This window comes from Pleurodeles waltl, chromosome 11, assembly GCF_031143425.1.
Source record: "Pleurodeles waltl isolate 20211129_DDA chromosome 11, aPleWal1.hap1.20221129, whole genome shotgun sequence".
NCBI classification, from domain to species: Eukaryota; Metazoa; Chordata; class Amphibia; order Caudata; family Salamandridae; genus Pleurodeles; species Pleurodeles waltl.
The window spans coordinates 1,013,519,404-1,013,545,405 of record NC_090450.1 but is presented as its reverse complement, the minus strand read 5'-3'; the positions used below and the strand labels follow the sequence as shown (position 1 = coordinate 1,013,545,405).

The 26,002-nt window shown below is 49.8% G+C and overlaps 1 protein-coding gene across 2 annotated transcripts in view; it reads left to right on the top strand.

Annotated features, from left to right (window-relative positions):
- Nucleotides 1-26,002, top strand: part of TMEM132C (transmembrane protein 132C) — a 1,220,720-nt gene that overhangs the window by 360,584 nt on the left and 834,134 nt on the right. For both annotated transcript variants that reach the window (XM_069215371.1, XM_069215372.1), the window contains exon 2: nt 1,422-2,310. In XM_069215371.1, coding sequence (XP_069071472.1) covers nt 1,422-2,310 — 889 coding nt within the window. The remainder of the gene's footprint in view (nt 1-1,421; nt 2,311-26,002) is intronic.

Below are 26,002 nucleotides of genomic sequence, written 5' to 3'. Positions count from 1 at the left end.
CTGGAGTGATGCTGGTGGTTTTTTCACTCTGAAGCGTGCAGGTCTCTGCTGACCAGGCCCCGGCTTCCGTGCTCTGACCACACAAAGTGGGGGTGCAATTGACCAACCATGGATCCGCATACTTAACTTACCTATATACCCCTTCTACATGGCAAACTTGTACCCAGGCCTAGTAAGTTAAATGTCACCAGTGGACTGCAGCACTTATTGAGCCACCGCTGATGTGACAAAGTGAAAACACGGCTCTAGGTCTTCTACTGCTGTCCAGTCACACAGCTTTTAAACTGCCAGCTCATCCTGGCAAAATAACTCTTTTGCCATGTCCAAAACTTCCTTTTTAATATTTGTAAGTCCCCCCTAAAGCAGGCCTTCGTCACCCACACTGCAGGGTGCCAGATACTATAAAGAAGGACATGTTGAATTTAAACTTTACATATCCTAACAGTGAAAACTCAAAATGATCGTTTTCACTGTAGTAAATCCGGTACCCCTATTGTCCAACATGGAGTTTCACAGCCCATACGCTAAGTGCTAACATCCATTTGGGACCACCAAATATAATACTTCAAGGTATCAAATTAATTGCTACATTTAACCTGTTTTATTGTTGAAGTCAAATTTAAAGTAGCTTTTATTGAATGGTGTCTTTAGAAAGTCACCACTTTCTTGCCTTAAAGTTCTACTCTCCATTTATGAGAGAGTGAAAAGCACTGATTTACACACTTTTTAAAAGTTTTTCAATCTTTTTAGAATGAAAGCTGTGATTTATGAACATCTTGAAAAAAACATAACTATGGTTCCCTGCATCTGATTTCGTCATTTTGGTGTCTATTTGAACATAAAAATATAGTCCATTTGTATAAAATGGAGTGAACCTTTTTATTGTGTCTCATGTTTTGCTTAGCAACTGTTTTTGTTTTGATAAAGGTTGTATGCTTGTTTTTCTTTGAGTTAAGCTTTACTGTCCAGGACTGAGCTATGCTTTGGGTTAAATAAACCTAACTGGACCCGATACATATTAATGACATTTATTGCTTGGTGAGGTTTTGCAACCATCCGAACAGATAATCCACTTTCCTTACATGGATCTTCTGAAAAATTCCTGTCTCACACTCTCAGTCTTGGAGTTAGAGAATCATTCGCTGATTCACATTAACTGTCAGTTCTCTGATCACTGATTGCTAAATGAGTGTTCAAATGGCCGGCAGATAGAGCAAAGAGGGTAGATGTCTTCTAAGTGAAGCTTTGGGTTTTTCACTGCTCTTTAAAGAGTAAAATACTTCATTGTGTTGACTCTTGAGATGATATACTAATTTATTGAGAGGTGTGTGAAACTGGGCTGGTGGAAATATCCTACTGCTGTGTTGAGTGTGCACACGTGTCGGCTCATTCTTACTCTTGTCTTTATGGGTCTGTTTCAGTGACCGAGAGCCGAGGGATCCCAGACAGCGCTCAAAGGTTCTCCGCATCTCCTGCATATCTACCTGTGACCTACCAAGTGCTCGGAGCTGAGTCATCCTTCTTCCTTAAAGATGCAAACCAGGATCTCCTGAGGAACTCTAGCTTACAGTCCAGGGTGGAGAGCTTCTTCATCTACAAAGCTAAGCGACTGCCTCTCCTGAACTCGAGCTACGGACCCTACTCGGCCGAGCAAGGAGTGTCACAAAACCTGCTGTCCATCTCACCTCTGTTTGAGTCTACCAATAAATTTACCTTTAACTGGAAAATCAAAGCACACATCATCAATGACCGGATTTATCCCAGCCGGCCGAAAATCGAGGTCTTGTTTCAAGTGGTGGGAAGGGACTGGGATGACTACACCGCCAAGGAGAGACTTCCGTGCCTCAGAGTATTCGCATTTCGGGAAACAAGGGAACTCAAAGGAAGCTGCAGGTTGAAGGGGACCTTGGGATTGTGTGTAGTAGAGCTGGAAGTCCTGCCCACTTGGTTTAGCCCCTCAGCCCCAGGGACAGGTAGGAAGAAGTCTGCTGACTCATCAGAAGGAAGCATCGTGGAGCTATACTACACCGTCCAGCCGGAAGATCAGAATGGGGAGTGTACCTTCGAGGAAGTGCGAAAAGGGAACTCCATCAGAGCTGGAAAGGACGGCGTGGATGACAAACTGTCTCACCTGCTTCCCATCGGTGCTGTCAGTCTCTACCGGACCCCGGAAACCTCTCAGCTCATCGAGCTGAGGCTGGACTCTAATGTCGCGATTTGGTTACCATCGAAGCCGGTGAAACAAGGGGAAACCATCAAAGTCTATGTGACAATTGCCAACAATTCAACTGTGGATCAGTTTACTTTAAGGTATGTTGCTGTAGTTTTTACACTTACAAAGTTGGTGAAAGAAATCTTTGAAAAACAGTGTTTGCCTCTATGCCACCTTCTTTAAATGATGACTGAATTGTAATGTACCTCAAACAGCAATCCCAGACATGTATGGGGTACTTCCTATATTTAGGGTGACATGTTGTGCTCCTGGAAGGTTGTGAGTAAAGAGTGATGAAGCCACATTGTGTCCCCAGGCAGTGTCTATCAGACAGACCCCTCTCAGGTTGTAGAGTTAGATGGAGACACCATACTCCCTCTGTGGTTTTTCTCAGATGCTGCAATCTGTGCAGCTAGTCCATGTTGTTAGAGGCTTTTAAGGTTTTTGCATTGAACACAAAGCGCCAAGTTTAACACTGTTGAGCTGTTTGCCTGTAGGGACATTGCTGATGTTGCTCCTGTGTGAGTTGCAGGAGAAATGGGCCGTTAATGGGGAATATTACATGTGTGACTTTGTAATGTTATGTCATGTGATGTCAAGCTATCTTGTTTTATGCAAATCTAGTCTTGTAAAGCACAATTTCCACCACTAGCCTGGGATCCTGTGGCCATACTTGTAGGTGAGATGGCCATCTCAGGTGAACACACTCCTCAGGAGTGTCAAGTAGCACTGTGGCATGGTCAGGCCTCTTTCACCTGAAGATGGATCTTCTTCCAATGATGCCACCTCAGATGAGAAGGCATCATTGCCCAGCTGCCAGGTTGTAAGATGGAGGAGACGTCAGTGACAGAGAGGTAGAGCTTTCTCACAATGAAATTCTTGGTCCTAGGCACAAGCATTCTTGCCACACATTATCACTTCCGGAATCCTGCTTTGATGCCACTGTGATAAAATGTATCTGCACCAGTCACTACCTTAACCTCCTACCAAGGACATTGCGCAGCATTAGACAAAACTGTTGTGTGATCTTAGATGATAAATTCAAATGAATGAGTCCAGCGGGTGAGCCTGTGTCCACTGCCGACCCCAAGAGTTTCGAACTCAGGAATGTTCACGCTTTCCCCCTTTTCCTTAAATGACAAAGATCCTTTGGTTACTGTGCAGTTCATGAGTTACAATCGTAATATAGCACAGTGAGATATGAACCGCCATCAAAGGACTGCATTCAAACTGCAAGATACAGGTTAAAAAGTTCGGCTTTTTCCAAGTCTTTCATTATCTTAATGTTGATAAAAAGGGGTTGTTTGGATAAAAACAAATTATTAGTAGGAAAGCGAACCCTAACCTCAGTGTTACGTTTTGAATCCTGAGTTTCTATTTCTCCAGACCACGCACTCTTACAAAGCGACTACCAGTGTGGATGACATGTGAATCCTACACCTTGCAGTCCCCTTTGTCTTATGTAACATTTTCTATACACTGATTTACATGCGTATGAGCCATTGTCTTTGTATGTGTGAAATAAAGTGCTCCGACACCCTACACTGCTATGAGAGGCGCTATAAAACAAATGAAATACATGTGGGAGAGGGGCGATGAAGAGATGAGGGGTACTGCTGGAGGGTGGTAGTGAGGTAATCTGTGGAAGAGGAGGTCAGTGACTGGAGACCCTAAAAATATTACCGCGCGGGCGCCACTAGCGGATTGTGCCACTTATTGGGGTGGAGGATGCTGACCCCTTGAAATGTCTCGTCTTTGGGTTCTCAGCTTCTCGGCTCTGCTTAACAGTGAACGTGTGCGCTTATGTTACCCTTAATGCACCCTATGGGGAGAGGTCTGACAACATCTGCCAGGGCTGACGGCCCAGAGTGTCTGATGGTTCATAAGGATAACTCAGATTCTGTGTAAAACTTCCCAAAGCCCTGCACAAGCAGCTCATCTACCCCTAAGCTTGACTGTTGGGTTAAAGATTTTAGTAAACATTAAAATTAAAGCTGAACTGGCACCTTCGATGCTACTGGTGTTGGGAGTTAACATTTTTTGGGGGAATTAAGCAGCTTCTAGTAAGTCTCCTGTGCTCTACCGGAAGTGGTGGTTAGCGCGACTGAAGAGCTTCCACCCCGGCTGTCATCGTAGATGCTGAGTATCTTTGACATGCGCATTGCGGGTTTATTGCGGGTTTATTGCGGGTAAGACTGAGCGGATACCCCCCCTCAACATGAAGGCAAAACAAGCAGGAAACTGCAGTTTCACCAGCAGTCCCCCCACAGGTAGCACCCTTCATCCACACTGCACATTCCCCCACAGACAGCAGCCTTCACCAGCACTGCACAATCCCCCACAGGTAGCAGCCTTCACCCGCACTGCACAGTCCCCCACAGGTAGCAGTCTTCAGCCGCACTGCACACTCCCCCCACAGGTAGCAGTCTTCAGCCGCACTGCACAATACCCCACAGGTAGCAGTCTTCAGCCGCACTGCACAGTCTCCCCACAGGGAGCAGTCTTCAGCCACACTGCACAGTCTCCCCACAGGTAGCAGTCTTCATCCGCACTGCACAATCCCCCACAGGTAGCAGTCTTCAGCCGCACTGCACACTCCCCCCACAGGTAGCAGTCTTCAGCCGCACTGCACAGTCCCCCCACAGGTAGCAGTCTTCAGCCGCACTGCACAGTCTCCCCACAGGTATCAGCCTGTCAGCCGTACTGCACACTCCCCCCACAGGTAGCAGCCTTCAGCCGTACTGCACAGTCCTCCCAGAGGTACCAGCCTTCACCCGCACTGCACAGTCCCCCCCCCCAAGCTAGCACCCTTCAGCCGCACTGCACAATCCCCCACAGGTAGCAGTCTTCAGCCGCACTGCACAGGCTCCCCACAGGTAGCAGTCTTCAGCCGCTCTGCACACTCCCCCCACAGGTAGCAGTCTTCAGCCGCACTGCACAGCCTCCCCACAGGTAGCAGTCTTCAGCCGCACTGCACAATCCCCCACAGGTAGCAGTCTTCAGCCGCACTGCACACTCCCCCCACAGGTAGCAGTCTTCAGCCGCACTGCACAATCTCCCACAGGTAGCAGTCTTCAGCCGCACTGCACACTCCCCCCACAGGTAGCAGTCTTCAGCCGCACTGCACAGTCTCCCCACAGGTAGCAGTCTTCAGCCACACTGCACAGTCTCCCCACAAGTAGCAGTCTTCAGCCGCACTGCACAGTCCCCCCACAGGTAGCAGCCGCACTGCACAGTCTCCAGTCCCCCCACAGGTAGCACGCTTCAGCCGCACTGCACATTCCCCCACAGGTTGAAGCCTTCAGCCGCACTGCACATTCCCCCCCCCCACAGGTAGCAGCCGTCAGCCGTACTGCACAGTCCCCCCACAGGGTGCAGCCTCTAGCCGCACTCCACAGTCCCCCCACAGGGTGCAGCCTTCAGCCGCACTGCCCAGTCCCTCCACAGGTAGCAGCTATCGGCCGCGCTGCTCAGTCCCCCCACAGGTAGCAGCTGCACTGCTCAGTCCCCCCACAGGTAGCAGCCACACTGCTCAGTCCCCCCCACAGGTAGCAGCCGCACTGCTCAGTCCCCCCACAGATAGCAGCCGCACTGCTCAGTCCCCCCACAGGTAGTAGCCGCACTGCTCAGTCCCTCCACAGGTAGCAGCCGCACTGCTCAGTCTCCCCACAGGTAGCAGCCGCACTGCTCAGTCCCCCACAGGTAGCTGCCGCACTGCTCAGTCTCCCCATAGGTAGCAGCCGCACTGCTCAGTCTCCCCACAGGTAGCAGCCGCACTGCTCAGTCTCCCCACAGGTAGCAGGCGCACTGCTCAGTCTCCCCACAGGTAGCAGCCGCACTGCTCAGTCCCCCACAGGTAGCTGCCGCACTGCTCAGTCTCCCCATAGGTAGCAGCCGCACTGCTCAGTCTCCCCACAGGTAGCAGCCGCACTGCTCAGTCTCCCCACAGGTAGCAGGCGCACTGCTCAGTCTCCCCACAGGTAGCAGCCGCACTGCTCAGTCTCCCCACAGGTAGCAGCCGCACTGCTCAGTCTTCCTATAGGTAGCAGCCTTCGGCCGCACTGCTCAGTCCCCCCAAAGGTAGCAGCTATCAGCCGCACTGCTCAGTCCCCCCACAGGTAGCAGCCGCTCTGCTCAGTCTCCCCACAGGTAGCAGCCGCACTGCTCAGTCTCCCCACAGATAGCAGCTGCACTGCTCAGTCTCCCCACAGGTAGCAGCCGCACTGCTCAGTCTCCCCACAGGTAGCAGCCGCACTGCTCAGTCCCCCCACAGGTAGCATCCGCACTGCTCAGTCTCCCCACAGGTAGCAGCCGCACTGCTCAGTCCCCCCACAGGTAGCAGCCGCACTGCTCAGTCCCCCCACAGGTAGCAGCCGCACTGCTCAGTCCCCCCACAGGTAGCAGCCGCACTGCTCAGTCCCCCCACAGGTAGCAGCCGCACTGCTCAGTCTCCCCACAGGTAGCAGCCGCACTGCTCAGTCCCCCACAGGTAGCAGCTGCACTGCTCAGTCTCCCCACAGGTAGCAGCCGCACTGCTCAGTCTCCCCACAGGTAGCAGCCGCACTGCTCAATCTCCCCACAGGTAGCAGCCACACTGCTCAGTCCCCCCACAGGTAGCAGCCGCACTGCTCAGTCCCCCCACAGGTAGCAGCTATCAGACGCACTGCTCAGTCCCCCCACAGGTAGCAGCTATCAGATGCACTGCTCAGTCCCCCCACAGGTAGCAGCTATCAGACGCTCTGCTCAATCCCCCCACAGGTAGCAGCCGCACTGCTCAGTCCCCCCACAGGTAGCAGCCACACTGCTCAGTCTCCCCACAGGTAGCAGCCGCACTGCTCAGCCTCCCCACAGGTAGCAGCCGCACTGCTCAGCCTCCCCACAGGTAGCAGCCGCACTGCTCAGTCCCCCCACAGGTAGCAGCCGCACTGCTCAGCCTCCCCACAGGTAGCAGCCGCACTGCTCAGCCTCCCCACAGGTAGCAGCCGCACTGCTCAGCCTCCCCACAGGTAGCAGCCGCACTGCTCAGTCTCCCCACTGGTAGCAGCCTTGCCAGCAGCTGAGACTGCTCACGCTCAGTTAATGAGGAGAGGAAGTGGGGAGAGGTGACAGAAGCAGATGGGTATCCCTGACACTTGGTGCCTGCTGGACACCACTTGCCTGGTACAAGGTGAACATGGCTGACGCCTGGTGTCCAGCCCTGGCATCCGGGGGCATCTTGTGGGAATGCGACTGGAGGATGAGAGGTTCCTTCAGCCCACATGGGTACCTGTACATGTGAGTATTTGGTGAAAATAGGCGCTGATATTTGAGGGTCAACCTAGGGCATTTGCTAAAACATAAACTGGTATATGGGAATAAACTGAGTATGTTTCGAGAAAGTCACGAATTTTGAGGGCAAGGGATAGTTTATATGCAATAAAAGAAACTCTTCTGTTTGGGGAAAGTGTATTTTTTCCAAAATGATGAACTGGGTTTTCAAAAATAACTTATTTACCGGTATGTGAAATCAAAGTGAGTGCATTTTCTGAGAATGGAAAGATGATTTTTCTGGGAAACAATCAACAGAAATGAAAAACTGGCATTTAAAATCAAGTAGAAATTTTGAGAAAATGGCCTGTTGATGTTTTTGGAGCACAAAGTATATTTTCCAAGAGCTATTTCAAGCTGATAATTGAATGGTAACCTGTGCTCAGGGGATGCTGTTATCTCCCTCTGTTAGAAGGATTTCCTCACCTGGGATCTCCTTCCTTGGCTCGAACTGAGGCATTTCAGCAGCATGTAGATAGATTTCAGTGACACAAGCATCACTGCTGCTGCACGAGGCCTGTGCCTCAAAGACTGATGGAACCTGCAAGATAAGTCTGCTGTCTTCTGAAACCTACCTGCTTACTCTGCTGTCACAGGCCGAGAGATCTCCTCCCTAGATTGTGTGCCCTCTCTAACTGTTTATTCTTCATGCTGTCCTGTCCTGCTAGATTTGTGCTCTGTGATTCATAATCTACTGGGAATGGCCGGGTGAGAGAGTAAAAGGGCCTGGAAGGTTGAAGCAAAAAACATAATATATAGATTTGGAAAAACCCATGGCCCTCATTATAACAATGGCTGTAAAAACCGCCTACCGCTGCGGTGACGGCCACCAAAATACTGTCACCGCGGCTACCATCCGTCCATCATATTATGATCACTACCGGACTTCCCCCACAAGAAGGGCGGAAATCTGGCAGTGACGGTGTCATAGTGTGTGCATGAATGTGTGAGTGTGTGTGTGAATGAGTCTGTGTGTGTTGTGTTGCTTGCGTGGTTGTATGAGTGTGAGTGAATGCGTGTAAGAATGGTGAAGCGAGTGCGTGTCTGAATGTCATTGGGATCGTTGTAAAAATGTGTGCGAGCATGTCTGGAAGTATGGGTGTATGAGTGCGTGTATGCCAGTGTGTGTATGAATGCGTGTATGCCAGTGTGAGTGATTGGTGTATGCGTGGTGCTTGTCTGCGTGTGTGTGCGTGTATAGGGGGTGGCGGGTGGGGGTGAGTGTGAGGATCGGAGGGTGTGTTGGTGTGTGTGAGGATCGGAGGGGGTGGGTGTGAGGATCAGAGGGGTTGGGCAGAGTTTGGATGGAGGGGTGGTGGGAGGTGTCAGGTGTGTGTTTGGGGGCAGTGCCTACCGGTGACAGGGAAAGAATTCCCTGTCACCGGTAGGGCCTACCGCCATGGTTTTCATGGCGTTGCTATTGCCATGTAAACCATGGTGGTAGGCAGGGTGATGATACCGTCGGCTGTACTATGCCAGTTGCCGGGCTGGAGATTGACATCTCTGGCCCAGCGGCTGATACCGCCATGGAGGTATGAGTGGAGAAGTGGCTACAGCCAACCCGCCATTCTCATAATGTGGCAGAATTTACCACCAGGACTACTGCCACATTTCCACTCACCGCTGGGTTCATAATGACCCCCTATGTGTGGTCACAATAAATTGAATATCCGGATAATATTAACTAACTTTGGAAACGTAACTAGTTTCTTTAAGTTCAGTGCTGCTGAAAAATGGATTATGGGATCCAATTCTGTGATGGGCTGTTGGCTGCTGTAACAAAACCCACCTTTCCCTGGATGCTTCTAGGTGTATTCACCTGTGTCCTGATTGCTGCTGTCCCTGACCGTCTTCTGAGCATTCTGTTGTGGTCCCAAGAACGCTGACACTGAAGGCAGGAGTCAGTAACAAGTTTATTTGCAGAAAAGTCCAAACATATACAGAGCCACCTCGAAGCGTGTCGCCGGCATCTTCCCCAACCGTTTTTCCTCCCCCGTACATTCCACATTCCACCCCACGAGGCCCGCATTCCACTGCCCACATTCTACCCATGGGCCCCGCATGCCAATAAACATCCCTCGAGCCCTGGATTAAAATACTACAACATAACATACCATCTCCCCCCTTTTATAAAACAATAAACATTAAAAAAAAACACAAAAAAAATTGAGAACAAAAAGACATTATTGATCAGGTCTTAGTTTCCATGGCAAAAACTTTTCGCGAGAGGATCTGCGTGGAAATTTCTCCATACAATTCGGAGCAGACCTTTGCGTATTCAAATTACACAAATTTTGGGCACGTGTTAAAGAGCTTTCATCCTTCCCACAGTCACGATCATCATCCGCTCTCAACACAGAACCCTCAGAAAGTTTTACCACTTTGGATAAGTTCCACCAGCGACCATCTTCAACCATAATAGCACTCCCACATATTTTTTTTACTCTGACAGGTTTACCAAAACTATCATCACCCTTTTTAACAGGGACGGTTTTCTTAATACGCACCAAATCTCTAGGGCAAACTATATGCAACTTGGTAGCTTTAATAGCATCATATCTTCTTTTCATGCGTTGTTGGCCTGACCACACCTTTTCCCACTCCACCCTTTTCCCTTCACACAATCCCTTGGTTTTCAAAGAATTAACTAACCAAGAAGGAAAGAGAACAGTGGTTGGTTTACGACCTTTTAGAGCTTCAAAAGGAGACACATTAGTCAATGAATGGGGTGTGGAACGATAAACCCACAACATGGTGCTCACGGCCTCAAAAATGTCATAATTGTTGTGCCTAGCCCATTTTATGTAATTCCCAACCACCCTATTCATTCTTTCAACAAGCCCATTCGTCTGGGGATGATATAGGGAGCTTTTCAAGTGTTTAATGTCAGATTGTTTCAAGAAATTCTCCATTTCCGAATTAACAAATTGTACCTCAATATCTGAAATAATGGTCTCTGGAAAACCCTCTCTCATAAATATCTCTTTAAGGAAATTAATAGCATTAGACGCAGATGGAACAGCATAAAAACGAACTTCAGGCCATCTACTGTGATAATCCATGAGAACAAACGCATATCTCAAATTATAAGGGAGAAAATTAAATGGTCCAATCATATCTATCCCCACCTTAGACCAAGGTCTTGCAGGGATCTCAATAGGATGTAAAGGTGGAGTACATGTTTTCAATCCCTTTTCTGCCGAGTTGCATACCAGACACCCTTTGACCACAAAAATCAACTTCTTTGTCCATAGATGGCCACCAATAACTCTCACTCAGCCTTCACTTTGTCATAGTCGCACCAAAATGTCCATCATGAGCTAAATTTATTAGGCCCGAACGTAAATCTTACGGAGATATACACCTGTCCCCTCTCAACAATATATCATCTTCTATTGTGATCTCATTGGCCACTTTACAAAATGGTTGTACTGGTAAGGGAACATTCTTTTCCCTTGGCCAGCCATTAATTACAAATTCTCTAACCTGGGCCAGAATGGGATCTCTCAGAAAGGCCTCTTCCCAATCAGTTTTGTTGTAGGCTTTGGACTTTGGAAGGTCCACAGAAGCAACAAAACAATCCTCTCTATCATCCTCACAGTCAAAATCATCTAGCCCATCGATAGGTAATCTTGAAAGAAAATCCGTTCTCACATTGAGCTTCCCCGGCAAAAACGTAACTTCCATGTTATATTGTAATAGGTTAGTGGTGAGACGGGCAATACGTGGGGTAGTATAATTGGTCTTATCCCCACTGAGAATGTTGAGTAAAGGTTTATGATCTGTCACAATGACAAATCTTCTGCCCCATACATAACTCCTAAATTTTTCACTTGCCCAGACACAGGCCAACAATTCTTTCTCTATTACAGAATAATTCACTTCAGCCTCCCTCAATACTCTAGAAGCATAGCTGATCATGGCTTCACCTTGTTGAGTGTCCTGGACTAGAACCGCACCCAAACCATACTTGCTAGCATCAACCATAATCTTACATGTTAATGCAGGATCGTAAGAGCGTAGTGCTTTGGCATCCATCATCTCGGATTTTATCAACTCAAACGTGTCCTGACAATTCTCATCCCATGAGAATTCAACACTCTTCTTCAACATGTTAGACAAACATTTAATCTTAGATGCATAATTTGGGATAAACCTCAAATAAAATTCACACAATCCTACAAAAGAGCGCAACTCATCCTTATTTTTAGGAGGAAGACAATGGCGAACAGCATCCACCAAACCAGGTCTCGGTTTAACTCCCTCCGAGGAAACTACATGTCCCAAAAATTCTATCTCTTTTTTCCAAAATTCACATTTATCCTCTTTAACAACCACCCCGTTCTCCTGAAAAATTTGTAATACCATCTTGAGAACCGTGTTGTGATCAAGTAACTGTTTGGCAAAGATCAATACATCATCCTGAAACACCAGGACACCTTCCAAATCTTTCAGCAAATGAGACATGATACGTTGGAAAACCGAAGCGGCCGCAGCAAGACCGAAAGGCATACGATGAAATTGGAAAGTGCCAAATGGTGTGTTGAAAGCTGTTAAATGTTTAGAGTCTTTTTCAAGGACAACCTGGTGATAAGCTGAAGCCAAGTCAATTTTAGAAAACCAAACTGCGCCACTAAGTTTCTCAAGCAAATCATTAATCCTAGGTAATGGAAAAGAATCTACCCAAATTTCTTTGTTGAGACTTCTTAAGTCAACACATAAGCGGATTTCACCATTTTGTTTGCGAGCAACCACAATAGGAAATAACCATAAACTAGATTCAATCGGTTCAATTACACCAGACACTTGTAATCTCTCCAATTCTGATTTAAGTTCCTCCCTCAAACTGAATGGAATCGCTCTTAATTTGTGCTTTATAGGAATAGCATTGTTTTTAATTCTAATAGTATGCTTAAAACCAATTTGTTCTCAAAAACATTAGGGAACATCGTATGGAGGGTAGACAGATCTAAGTCATAATGGTCAGAAACTACCATCACTTGCTCAGTAGTTCCCGGCCTCAGTACCATACCAAAAAGACCTTGATGGAACCAACCTAGGATATTAAGACCCTTGACAGCAACATACACCTTTCCTCGAATCTTGCGCCCCTTGAACTCCATTACATCTTCAATAAAACCTTCTAGCTCAATCCTCCTTCCCTCATAGGAAACCGGAGCTCTATCAGGTGGAAACAATTTCCTGGGACCCCACGTCCTCTTAAACAGGTCTAAAGTTATCATCGTAATGCGTGCACCTGAATCCACCAGTAAATGCAGAGTTTTGCCCCCCACACAAATATCTACATATGGGTCCACACATTCTTCAAGATCATTCGAAGGGGATTGTTCATCAGTGACTACAACAATCATGTCACGGAATTCATTCTCTAAACTTTGACTAGACACATCACTAGTATCAGCCACAGTGCTGATTTTGACATTCTTGTCATTCTTAGTACTCTGACCCACTCTAGCAAAGTGGCCTGTTCGGCCACACTTATGACATACTACATTCCTAGCAGGACAACCCTTAGAGTTCTTAGTGTGAGGTAAATTGCCACATCTGAAACAAACATTACTGCATGTGAAAAATTGATTATTGCTTGTCTTGAGTTCATTATGCGAAGAGACAACATTGACACTAATTTTCTCTTCCTCCTTGCATTGGTACGAAAGTTCCTTAAGAGAAGCTTGAGCAAGCTCAATACTCTTCGCCTGTTTTATTACATCCTCAAGGGAAGGATCCCCCATTGTTAATAGTCTTTGTTGGATGTGTTTGTCGAAGCAGTTGCCTATGAATTGATCCCTGATGAGTTGATCAAGAAAAAAGCCAAATTGACATTGAGCACACAACTTACGAAGTGCACTGATAAACTCATCAATGGATTCGCTTTGAAGTTGGACCCTCTTAAAGAATTTGTGGCATAGTACCACCAGACTAAGCTGTTTGTCAAATCTTAAAATGAGTTTTTTTACAGTCTCCTGATAGTCATCCAATTCTTCATCTTCTAACGCTTCAATTTCAGGAAGGTGTTTTAAAGTCTCACGGCCCTCAAATCCCAGTGAATTTAACAATAAATACTTTTTCCTTTCAGGTCTGAAACGTGATGCCCCAATAGCCCCTAAATAAGTTTCAAAGGCATCAAACCACTGAGACCACGACACAAGTGGTTCACCAGGTACTTCAAGAAAAGGAGGAGGGGCAGAAACAGATTGCATAGTACAATTTGTCCCACAATAAAGCACCAGAAAAAAAAAAAAGAGAAAAAACAAAATGTACTGTTCTGTGAAATGTCTGAATAAGACCAACACACTGTAATGAGTGACCAGAATGAGATCCGACAACACGCTAGCATAGAAACGCGTATTTCACCGTTGAAATCTGTATAGGATGTACGCTGGTTGCTAAGGTACGCGCTGGTTGCTAGCGTATCGCTTGTGGACACAGAAAGCGAAGAGTGCGCGTCTTGCTGGCGTTTGCCGATTGATGGAAAGTTTTGTCCAGGTGGAAGGCACAAACAATGAAATTTGCGCGTGAGGATCGCGCGCAGGCAGTCTTCAGGAAAGGCCAGAAACAACGATTAACTCCCGGAACGGCTCAACGTTGAAAAGCGGCATTAATGGAAGTCTCACCTTCAAGGTAGGAAAAGTATTCGTCAGTGGCGTCACATCTGCTTGCTGAAAATCGCTAAACACTGTGCATAGGTTCAGAGGTGGCTTGAAGAAGAAGACCACTCGTCGCCAAAATTATGTTGTGGTCCCAAGAACGCTGACACTGAAGGCAGGAGTCGGTAACAAGTTTATTCGCAGAACATATACAGAGCCACCTCAAAGCGTGTCGCCGGCATCTTCCCCAACCGCTTTTCCTCCCCCACGTACATTCCACATTCCACCCCACGAGGCCCGCATTCCACTGCCCAGATTCTACCCACGGGCCCCGCATGCCAATAAACATCCCTCGAGCCCTGGATTAAGATACTACAACATAACACATTCCATCCGACCCTAAAACATGGATTCCATTGCATGATAGAATTAGCATAGTTGAGATGTTTAAAACAAAATCAGCCATAAGGCGAGCACAAAACGGACAAGCTTCCTAAATATGAAAATCCAAATTCCAAATCTGAGCCTGCAGAAAAGGTCTTCCGCTCACATTCAGAACAAAAACCTCTGATGTCCCGAGGAAACGTCCACATTTAAATAAACCCTGGGCGATAAGTAAACCACGCCCGCGAAGTTCACATAACTTCCGAATTTTGCATTAGGCTTGTTATGTGAAATTCCTGAAACGACGCCATTATGGGCCACCTTCTGTGCCTTGAACCGCGAGAAATAGCAGCAGTTGGGACGTTTATGGTAAGAACCTGCTACAATCAACTGCAGAGTTTTTGCTGTTTTCTAGTGCACAATGTGTTGTTGCTATAATGCATTTCACGCTAATATATAGCGCTCAGTGAAGGATTACCAGTAGGCACAATTATCCAAAAATTCACATCATTTTGCGCAAAATACAAGTAAAAAGGCAAAAGCAAATTACACAACTTTTGCGCAAGATTTTTTTTTTAATTAGGACTGAGTGTTTGAAGTAAAACTCTGCCCATTTTGCACTGGCCGATTTCACTCTCCATAAGCGGCCACCACTGTGACGTGTCAAAGTTAAGCTCAGCTGCACAAGACTTAGTTACAAGTTTGTCAGAATAGCGTGGAGTATTCACCACACATGGAAGATACGATTACCCCAGGGTGAGGTATTTACCACTTAAAAAAAAAAAAAAATCCTACTTTGAGTTTTAAACAGGATAATGAGTTTGGAAGTAAGGAAGGGACTTTTTTCAAAGGTGAACCCATGGCCTCCACCCAAGAACCCAAGAACCCTTCCTTGGAAATGTGGGACTCACCAGGGAGGACCTCACAGAGCCGGTGTTACTGAGATGAACATTTCTTTCATTAGATACTTTTCTCTGGCAGGACATTTGCTGCAAATGAGTAAAACCGTGTTTTCAATGACAATATTTTCCCAAACATATTTTTCTTGTCAAACTATTGCATGAGGAAAGTTCCGTGTTTCAGTGCTAAAAACAAGTGCCCTGCTGTACCCTAATGTCTAGCGAGGGCAACCACCGCAGGACCAGAGGCACAGCCCACCTTGGAGGATGGCAGCTCACACCCCCTGCGAGTCAGCTAACAAAGGGGGCAGAGCAACAAAGGGCGGGAGAAGGCCCACCAGAGGGAGCGAGGGGACACCCAGTGACCAGGGCACGCGGGCTCTGAAGGGCTCAACCCCAAGGGAGGGGCCCACCAGAGGGAGCGAGGGGACACCCAGGGACCAGGACACGCGGGCTTTGAAGGGCTCAACCCCAAGGGAGAGGCCCTCTTTGAAGGGCTCAACCCCAAGGGAGGGGCCCACCAGAGGGAGCGAGGGGACACCCAGGGACCAGGACACGCGGGCTCCGAAGGGCTCGACCCCAAGGGGGGGGCCCACCTGAGGGAGCGAGAGGACACCCAGTGACCAGGACACGCGGGCTCCGAAGGGCTCGACCCCAAGGGAGGGGCCCACCAGAGGGAGCGAGGGGGACACCCAGTGACCAGGACACGCGGGCTCCGAAGAGCTCGACCCCAAGGGAGGGGCCCACCAGAGGGAGCGAGGGGACACCCAGTGACCAGGACACGCGGGCTCCGAAGGGCTCGACCCCAAGGGAGGGGCCCACCAGAGGGAGCGAGGGGACACCCAGTGACCAGGACACGCGGGCTCCGAAGGGCTCGACCCCAAGGGAGGGGCCCACCAGAGGGAGCGAGGGGACACCCAGTGACCAGGACACGCGGGCTCCGAAGGGCTCGACCCCAAGGGAGGGGCCCACCAGAGGGAGCGAGGGGGACACCCAGTGACCAGGACACGCGGGCTCCGAAGGGCTCGACCCCAAGGGAGGGGCCCACCAGAGGGAGCGAGGGGGACACCCAGTGACCAGGACACGCTGGCTCCGAAGGGCTCGACCCCAAGGGAGGGGCCCACCGGAGGGAGCGAGGGGGACACCCAGTGACCAGGACACGCTGACTTTGAAGGGCTCAATCCCAAGGGAGGGGCCCACCACAGGGAGCGAGGGGACACCCAGGGGCCAGGATACGCGGGCTTTGAAGGGCTCAACCCCAAGGGAGGGGCCACCAGAGGGAGCGAGGGGACACCCAGGGACCAGGACACGAAGGCTTTGAAGGGCTCAACCCCAAGGGAGAGGCCCTCTTTGAAGGGCTCAACCCCAAGGGAGGGGCCCACCAGAGGGAGCGAGGGGACACCCAGGGACCAGGACACGCGGGCTTTGAAGGGCTCAACCCCAAGGGAGGGGCCCACCAGAGGGAGCGAGGGGACACCCAGGGACCAGGACACGCGGGTTTTGAAAGGCTCGATCCCAAGGGAGGAGCCCACCACAGGGAGCGAGGGGACACCCAGTGACCAGGGCACGCGGGCTTTGAAGGGCTCGATCCCAAGGGAGGGGCCCACCAGAGGGAGCGAAGAGACACCCAGTGACCAGGACACTTGGGCTTTGAAGGGCTCAACCCCAAGGGAGGGTCCCATCAGAGGGAGACCCTTACCTTAGTGGCAGAGGGAGCGAGGGGACACCCAGGGACCAGGACATGCGGGCTTTGAACGGCTCAATCCCAAGGGAGGCTCGTGGCCGCCTGTGCGTCAACAGGCGACTGGGATACGTGTGTCCCCAGAAGTTTCACCAGGAACAAACTGATACCCCCACCCACTCCAGGGTTTGAGGCGTCGAACCAGAGATAAAGGGCTTGGGCAAAGTGTTTGCAGGGTCTTGATATTGGAAGGTAAAGCAAATGCACAGGGCAGTGGCCCGGACAAGGATCATGGGATGGTTCACAGCAGGGGCACAGACAGATTGCTCGGGCCAGGTCTTTGGGATGACGCTTGGAACGGACACTTAGCTGCGGCGGGAGTTACAACGTGTTAACAAGAAATATCCTCAAACTAAAGGTAAAAGATGGACAATGGCCCCGGACACAGGGCTTGGGATGCCTCATGGCAGGGACGCACTATTACCCAGACAGGGTCCTTGTGATGCCTCGTGACAGGGTCGCACAATTACCCAGACAGGGTCCTTGTGATGCCTCATGGCATGGACGCACAATTACCCAGACAGGATTCTTGGGATGCCTCACGGCAGTGACACATAATTATCCGGACAGGGTCCTTTGGATGCCTCACGGCAGGGACGCACAGTTAACCGGACAGGGTCCTTGGGATGCCTCACGGCAGGGACGCACAGTTACCCAGGCAAGGTCCTTGGGATGCCTCATGGCAGGGACACACAGTTACCCGGACAGGATCCTTGGGATGCCTCACGGTAGGGACGCACAATTACCTGGACAGAGTCCTTGGGATGCCTAACAGCATGGACACACAATTACCCAGACAGGATACTTGGGATGCCTCACGGCAGGGACACACAATTACCCGGACAGGGTCCTTGGGATGTCTCATGGCTGGGACACACAATTACCTGGACAGGGTCGTGGGATGCCTCGTGACAGGGATGCACAATTACCAAGACAGGGTCCTTGTGATGCCTCATGGCAGGGATGCACAATTGCTTGGACAGGGTCCTTGGGATGCCTCGTGGCAGAGAGACACAATTACCCGGACATGGTCCTTGTGATGCCTCGGGGCACGTACGCACAATTACCCAGACAGGGTCCTTGGGATGCCTGATGGCACGTACGCACAATTACCCAGACAGGGTCCTTGGGATGCCTGATGGCACGTACGCACAATTACCCAGACAGGGTCCTTGGGATGCCTCATGGTAGGGACGCACAATTACCCAGACAGGGTCCTTGGGATGCCTGATGGCACGTACGCACAATTACCCAGACAGGGTCCTTGGAATGCCTCATGGTAGGGACGCACAATTACCAAGACAGGGTGCTTGTGATGCCTCGTGGCAGGGATGCATAATTACCTGGACAGGGTCCTTGGGATGCCTCGTGGCGGGGAGACACGATTACCCGGACATGGTCCTTGTGATGCCTCACAGCACGTCCGCACAATTACCGAGACAGGGTCCTTGGGATGCCTGATGGCACAAATGCACAATTACCCAGACAGGGTCCTTGCAATGCCTCGTGGCAGGGACGCACAATTGCCCAGACAGGGTCCTTGGGATGCCTCATGGCAGGGATGCACAGTTACCCTGACAGGGTCCTTGGGATGCCTCATGGCAGGGACGCACAATTACCTGGACAGGGTACTTGTGACGCCCCCACGGCAGGGATGCATAATTACCCAGACTGGTTCCTTGGGATACCTCGTGGCTGGGATGCACAATTACCTGGACAGGGTCCTTGTGATGCCTTGCGGCAGGGACGCACAATCACCTAGACGGGATCCTTGTGATGCCTCATGGCAGGGAGACACAATTACCCAGGCAGGGTCCTTGGGATGCCTCATGGCAGGGACACACAATTACCCGGACAGGGTTCTTGGGATGCGTCGCGGGAGGGACGCACAGTTACCTGGACAGGATGCTTGGAATGCCTCGCGGGAGGGACGCACAGATACCTGGACAGGATGCTTGGAATGCCTCACGGCAGGGACGCACAATTACCCGGACAGGGTCCTTTAGATGCCTCATGGCAGGAACGCAGAATTACCCGGACAGAGTCCTTGGGATGCCTCACTGCAGGGAGACACATTTACCCGGACAGGATCCTTGTGACGCCTCGCGGCAGGAACGCACAGTTACCTGGACAGGGTCCTTGGGATGCCTTGCGGCAGGGACGCACAATTACCCGGACAGTGTCCTTGGGATGCCTCATGGCAGGGATGCACAATTACCCGGACAGGGTCCTTGGGATGCCTTGTTGCAGGGATGCACAATTACCCGGACAGGGTCCTTGGGATGCCTTGTGGCAGAGATGCACAATTACCCAGACAGGGTCCTTGGGATGCCTTGTGGCAGAGATGCACAATTACCCGGACAGGGTCCTTGGGATGCCTTGTAGCAGAGATGCACAATTACCCGGACAGTATCCTTGGGATGCCTCACGGCAGGGACACACAATTACCCGGACAGGGTCCTTGGGATGCCTCAAGGCAGGGACACACAATTACCCGGACAGGGTCCTTGGGATGCCTCACGGCAGGGACACACAATTACCCGGACAGTATCCTTGGGATGCCTCACGGCAGGGACACACAGTTACCCGGACAGGGTCCTTGGGATGCTTCACGGCAGGGGCGCACAAATACCCGGACAGGGTCCTTTAGATGCCTCATGGCAGGAACGCAGAATTACCCGGACAGAGTCCTTGGGATGACTCACTGCAGGGAGACACATTTACCCGGACAGGATCCTTGTGACGCCTCACGGCAGGGACGCACGGTTACCTGGACAGGGTCCTTGGGATGCCTCATGGCAGGGATGCACAATTACCCGGAAAGGGTCCTTGGGATGCCTCACGGCAGGGACACACAATTACCCGGACAGGGTCCTTGGGATGCCTCACGGCAGGGACGCACAATTACCCGGACAGGGTCCTTTAGATGCCTCATGGCAGGAACGCAGAATTACCCGGACAGAGTCCTTGGGATGCCTCACTGCAGGGAGACACATTTACCCGGACAGGATCCTTGTGACGCCTCGTGGCAGGGATGCACAGTTACCTGGACAGGGTCCTTGGGATGCCTCACGGTACGGACAAACAGTTACCCGGACAGGGTCCTTGGGATGCCTCACGGCAGGGACACACAATTACCCGGACAGGATCCTTGTTACGCCTCGCGGCAGGGACGCACAGTTACCTGGACAGGGTTCTTGGGATGCCTCACGGCAGGGACACACAATTACCCGGACAGGATCCTTGGGATGCCTCATGGCAGGGACAGCTGAAGGCGATCGAAGGGTAAGAAGTGGTCAGCGATGGGCGGTCATGCACCTGCGGCCCAGGCATGGCCTCGTGGCCATGAACGTCAGACATCGGTAGCAGAGGAAGCCTCGATACCGTGAACCGCTGTACCAAGAAGCAACAGAAGTAGAGCTGTCACGGCAATCAAAAGTGATTCATGACTGCTTGAATCAGACATGACGGGTTTAATTAATTTGAGATTTGGTACGCAATAAAGTTGAATGGATGCACATAACACTTAGGAATGAATGTTTTTATTACAATGCAGGGTAATCACCCTGGACCTGCTGATGACCCATGTCCCAGCTTTGATGTTAATAAACTGCGGCCGCTCCAGCACCACAACCGGTCCTGTCTCTTGGTCTGAGCAGCTGGGGCGGGAGGGGGGATTCACAACCCACCCGCCCGGATGTGTAATGTTACTTACAAAGAGTGCCCTTAACACCAACACCCTGGTCCCTTCCATTGGACGGTTCATACCATATGATCATTGACTCGCGTTCTTTCTAAGTTTGCTTTGGGGGTTGCATGTTGTTGCTTTGTAACTGTTGTTTTGTGTTACAGACGTACAACATATGTGACTTTCTATGGGGACGTCTTTGCCACCAGCCACAAGATTGGCGGGGAGGGTCACATACATCTGTCTCATTCGAGGCGCTAGGTTGTATTGCTTTTGTGGGATCTGGGCCACAGCTCATGATGGGAGTGAAACCTCTGACCTACAAAGGGTTAATTAACATCCGGGCTTCCTACAAACGGCGACTCATCAGCACCTCCAGAGAGGGGGCTAGGGGTGCCCCTTTCTACAGTCTGTGAAATACATGGGGTTCTTGCCAGTCTGTCTGAAAACTCTGCTGTAACCACTATGACTTGGCCTCGTTGCATGAAACGTTTTCTCAGTGGGAACAGCCCTCAGCACTCCTTGTGTGTGTGTGTGTGGGGGGGGGGGGTGCTCTCTTGCGTCACTTCCTTGGTGCATTTTAGCCCCTACCACTTGAAAGGTTCACGTAGCTGCCGAGAACTGAGTGAGTTATAGTTTGGGTGCAGAGGTCACGTCTCCTATTTGTTGCTGGAATTTCCCATCATGACGTCAGAACCACGTCACGTCCTCTTGCCTTTCTCCTGGCTCCCAGTGGGCACCATCCGTCGGCTTCTGATAAGAAATCTTAATCTAAACCTGACGGTAAGAGAGGCATGTTCTGCATCGAGGCGCTTTGTAGGCAGCAGATGCAAGTTCTGAGGGAGCCATTTGTAAATGGCCAGCTTGGATTCTCTCATCCGCTGCCAGCCCCAAATCCAAGGAAACTTCCTTGGCAATAAAAGAGAACAAACTCTTTTCAAGCCAGGAGCGAACGAGCCCCCAAAGGATCCGCCTCTAATGAAAGAGTTTGTGTTTAAGGCTTGTGTGGATTAGATTAATATGTAGCTGACAAGGGAGTCAGAAGGGAGGCTTCGGGGCCGGAAACGTAGCTTTGTAGATGAAAGACTTCTCCAAAGGGCAGCTTGTGATGTTTCTTGCTTCTACTTCTTGGGAAAGAGGGACGTTTCCAAACAGACTTTCTTCTCGGGAGCATCTCTCTAGTTATATCCTTTAACAAGCATTTTACCTTGTAATTAAGTGAAACCAGCATACTGGGCACGCAGGTGACGTGTACATAGTTTCAGATGCCTTAACTTAAGTCTGTTAGAGTCAACCTTAAATACAATTGGCGGAAGATGTTACACGGATTGTGACGCATGGACCTGACCCCGGCTTCAATGCTCACTTGCATGTCAGAATTCAGGAGGTGCGAAATCCGCGTAATTCCTCCGGCGTAATTAATCAATATGTGGGGACAATTATGTGAACGACAAACCTGCAATTTAGCACTCATTTTTTAGCATAAGACGCATCCTCATGTCCATTTTGGATGCAAGGACACATTTTATACACAAAAAATAGCGTTAAATCGCACATATTGGGAAGAGCTGATGCCCACCTGTTCATTTGGGTCTTTGTCCTGCTCCCATGATAGGATTTTTATTCGAGCGAATGGAAAATTACTTGATGTGTGGTAATGGCATCATTTCGGGCATTTCGCCTAAAATGAAATGCCGGGAAGAAAGACATTACACCTGAGAAACAAAACTTTCACCCAGGTCTAGTCAGAATAGCGTTGCCACGCCACATCAAGGTACATAACTGTGGAGTTAAGAATACTTAATGCATGCATAACTTATATATACCTACGCCCAACATTTTGTAGCAGTCGATGTATAGGATAAATATATTGACAGTCCGTATGAAGATCTGGATAATCTGAGAGAAAACACCAATGTTCGACTTCCATCGTGCTAGTTTGTCACTGGAATTTGGCGGTAACGTGAAAACAGAACTGCTTACACCTTCTTCATGAGAACACAGAACTATGTAGACCTGTGTGTTGACGTGTGCATGGATACTGTACTTGGGAATTGTTGTGTTATCTTTCCCTTAGGCCTAGGTGTTGCAGATGTTGTCATCGGTCCTAGATTTCTGATTCTGTGAGTTTGAGCCTCCCCGCTCTTCCCTGTGGAGATGCTGCTGATGGAGTCTTCCTGTACCTTCAGCTTCAGTCCAGTAGGGGGCAGCACTCACAGCGTGTCTCCCCATACTTATCATCCTCTGGGGCATCCGTGGACAGGCCTTCTGCTCTCACTGGTTCTCTCTGCTGTGAACACCATCAGGTCCCCCTTTGGAAAGGTGCTTCCTTGTCCAGGACTTATGGCAAGAAACCACTTCAGGCACCATTTCCCTGTTCTCCGAGATACCAGTAACAGGTTGTGAATGGACACGCCAAATCTTTGCGAGAGTTAGGTTCTGATTTAGAGTTCAGTGGCTGGGGTTACTCAGTCCCAAACATGAGGGGTATCCCGTCCACCATATTACAATTCCATTATACACTGTATGAATAGTAATACAGGGCATGGGATGTCCATCATGCTTGTGACTGAGTATCCCATCTGTCAAACTCAGGCCGAGTTCTTCAAGAAAACCCAACTCCTAAGATTTTCATTCTCAACCTCCTTGTCTCATAGTCTGAGACTCTGTCGGTCTGGATGCCGCTAAATCCGCAGCAATGTACAAGGAGCTATGTCTTAGGCATTTTTTTACATTTGTTTTTCAAAAAAATACTTTTCCAAACCAAAAGAAAAAATGCCTTTATGGCATCGGTTTATAGTACGGTACATACAAGAGACGCATGTGGACAGTGGCACCACGTATTGTTAGAGGAGTAACGTGTGGGATAGAGTCAGTTTCGAGTGTTGCAGCATAACAAATTACACAGATGTTTACTGAAGATTATAGGAAGATACAGAGGTGGTCTAATCTTTGATGTAGAGGTTGATACATTGATACATGAAGATGGGGGGACCAAGTATCGAGGTATCTCTCAAGCTGCTGACATCTGAGAGACGCTTACATACCTTTACGCAGTTGAGTCATACAACAGACAATCTTAGGGAGTACCTTCCATCGGGCGGCACCCTGAGGAGGGACATAAGAGGAGGAGCGTGAAACATTCCACATGTTGGAGGTGGGTGGAGTTGCTCCTCATCAAACAACACACCCCAGAATCAGTTTTCACATTCCCCACAAACATGTAAGTCTCTGGCAAGACAAATGTGACATGTCGGTGATTAGAGGGTGGTCTGGAATGTTCTAGGAGAGGGTGGTCTGGAATGTTCTACGAGAGGGTGATCTGTAATGTTGTAGGAGAGGGCTAAAATTTAAGGGAACACAAGGAAAGTGGGTCATCTAGTGGAGCGAGAGGGTATGAAACCTACCTTAGGAGTATGGGAGTAAAGACAGAAGTCCTGCTCTCGCCAGACCCATAGACCAGCTGCAGCTCAGTCTCCCAAACTCTGAGTCACATCACCTGCTCCACTCACCAAGTGGACATTCAATGGACACCTCCAGTGCCAGCTCCTTTCACCTCTGCTGCAGACAAACCAAGAGGGGATCTTTCCCACCAAGAGTTATGGAGTCTTCTCTTCCATGCATGATGACCAGAAGTCCAAGCTCATGGTGGACACTCAGGTACAAGGCAGTGTGAAGCTACTCACAGTGAGGGCGGTAAGGATACTCCAGGTAGTCATGAACAACCCGCAGAATACTGCTGCAAGCCTACTCAGGGCAGTCAAATACCACCAGTGGTACACTCCTGCAAGGATACTCTGGGTAGTCATGAACCACCTGCAGTATACTGCTGCAAGGATACTCCGGGTAGTCATGAACAACCCCCAGAATACTGCTGCAAGTATACTCTGGGTAGTCAAGTACCACCAGCGGTACACTCCTGCATGGATACTCTGGGTATTCATAAACCACCAGCAGTATACTGCTACAAGCATACTCTGGGTAGTCGGTACTTGTTTCACTGTTCCCTTTGGCAGCAGTGTTGGTGCTCCTGTTTCATTGTTCTTGTGGTAGTGTTGGTGCTCCTGTTTCACTGTTCTTGTGGTAGTGTTGGTGCTTCTGTTTCAGTGTTCCCTGTGTCAGTGTTGGTGCTCCTGTGTTAGTGTTCCCTGTGTCAGTGTTGGTGCTTCTGTTTCAGTGTTCCCTGTGTCCGTGTTGATGCTCCTGTTTCAGTGTACCCTGTGTCAGTGTTGGTGCTCCTGTGTCAGTGTTGTCTGTGTGGTGCTCCTGTTTCAGTGTTCCCTTTGCCAGTGTTGGTGCTCCTGTTTCAGTGTTCCCTGTGTCCGTGTTGATGCTCCTGTTTGTGCTCCCTGTGCCAGTGTTGGTGGGCCTGTTTCACTGTTCCTTGTGTCAGTGTTGGTGCTCCTATGTCAGTGTTCCCTGTGTCAGTGTTGGTGCTTCTCTTCAGTGTCCCCTATGCCAGTGTTGGTGCTTCTGTTTCAGTGTTCCCTGTATCAGTGTTGATGCTCCTGTTTCAGTGTTCCCTTTGCCAGTGTTGGTGCTCCTGGTTCAGTGTTCCTTTTGGCAGCAGTGTTGGTGCTCCTGTGTCAGTGTTCCCTGTGCCACTGTTGATGCTCCTGTGTCAGTGTTCCCTGTGTCTGTGTTGGTGCTCCTGTTTCAGTGTTCCCTGTGCCAGTGTTGATGCTCCTGTTTCAGTGTCCCCTGTGTCTGTGTTGGTGCTCCTGTTTCAGTGTTCCCTGTGCCAGTGTTGATGCTCCTGTTTCAGTGTCCCCTGTGTCAGTGGTGGTGCTCCTGTTTCAGTGTTCCCTGTGTAAGTGTTGATGCTCCTGTTTCAGTGTTCCCTGTGCCAGTGTTAATCAATCAGTTCACCTTTATAAAGTGCAGTTTATCACCATGAGTGTCTCAAGGCGCTAGCTAGGGGATGGGGGTCAGTCACAGAGCCAGGTCTTGAGGTCCTTCCTGAACTGAGCCAGTGATGGGGATTCCCTGAGGTGGAGCGTCATTGTGTTTGAGGTTTGCACGGTGAGGTAGGAGAAGGATCTTCCCCCGGCCATGGTCTTCAAGATCCTTGGGATGGTAGAGAGGGCCTGTTGCACTGAGTGGAATTGCCTGGAGGGGGTACAGAAAGCGAGGCAGTGATTGAGGTAGGCAGGTCCGACGATG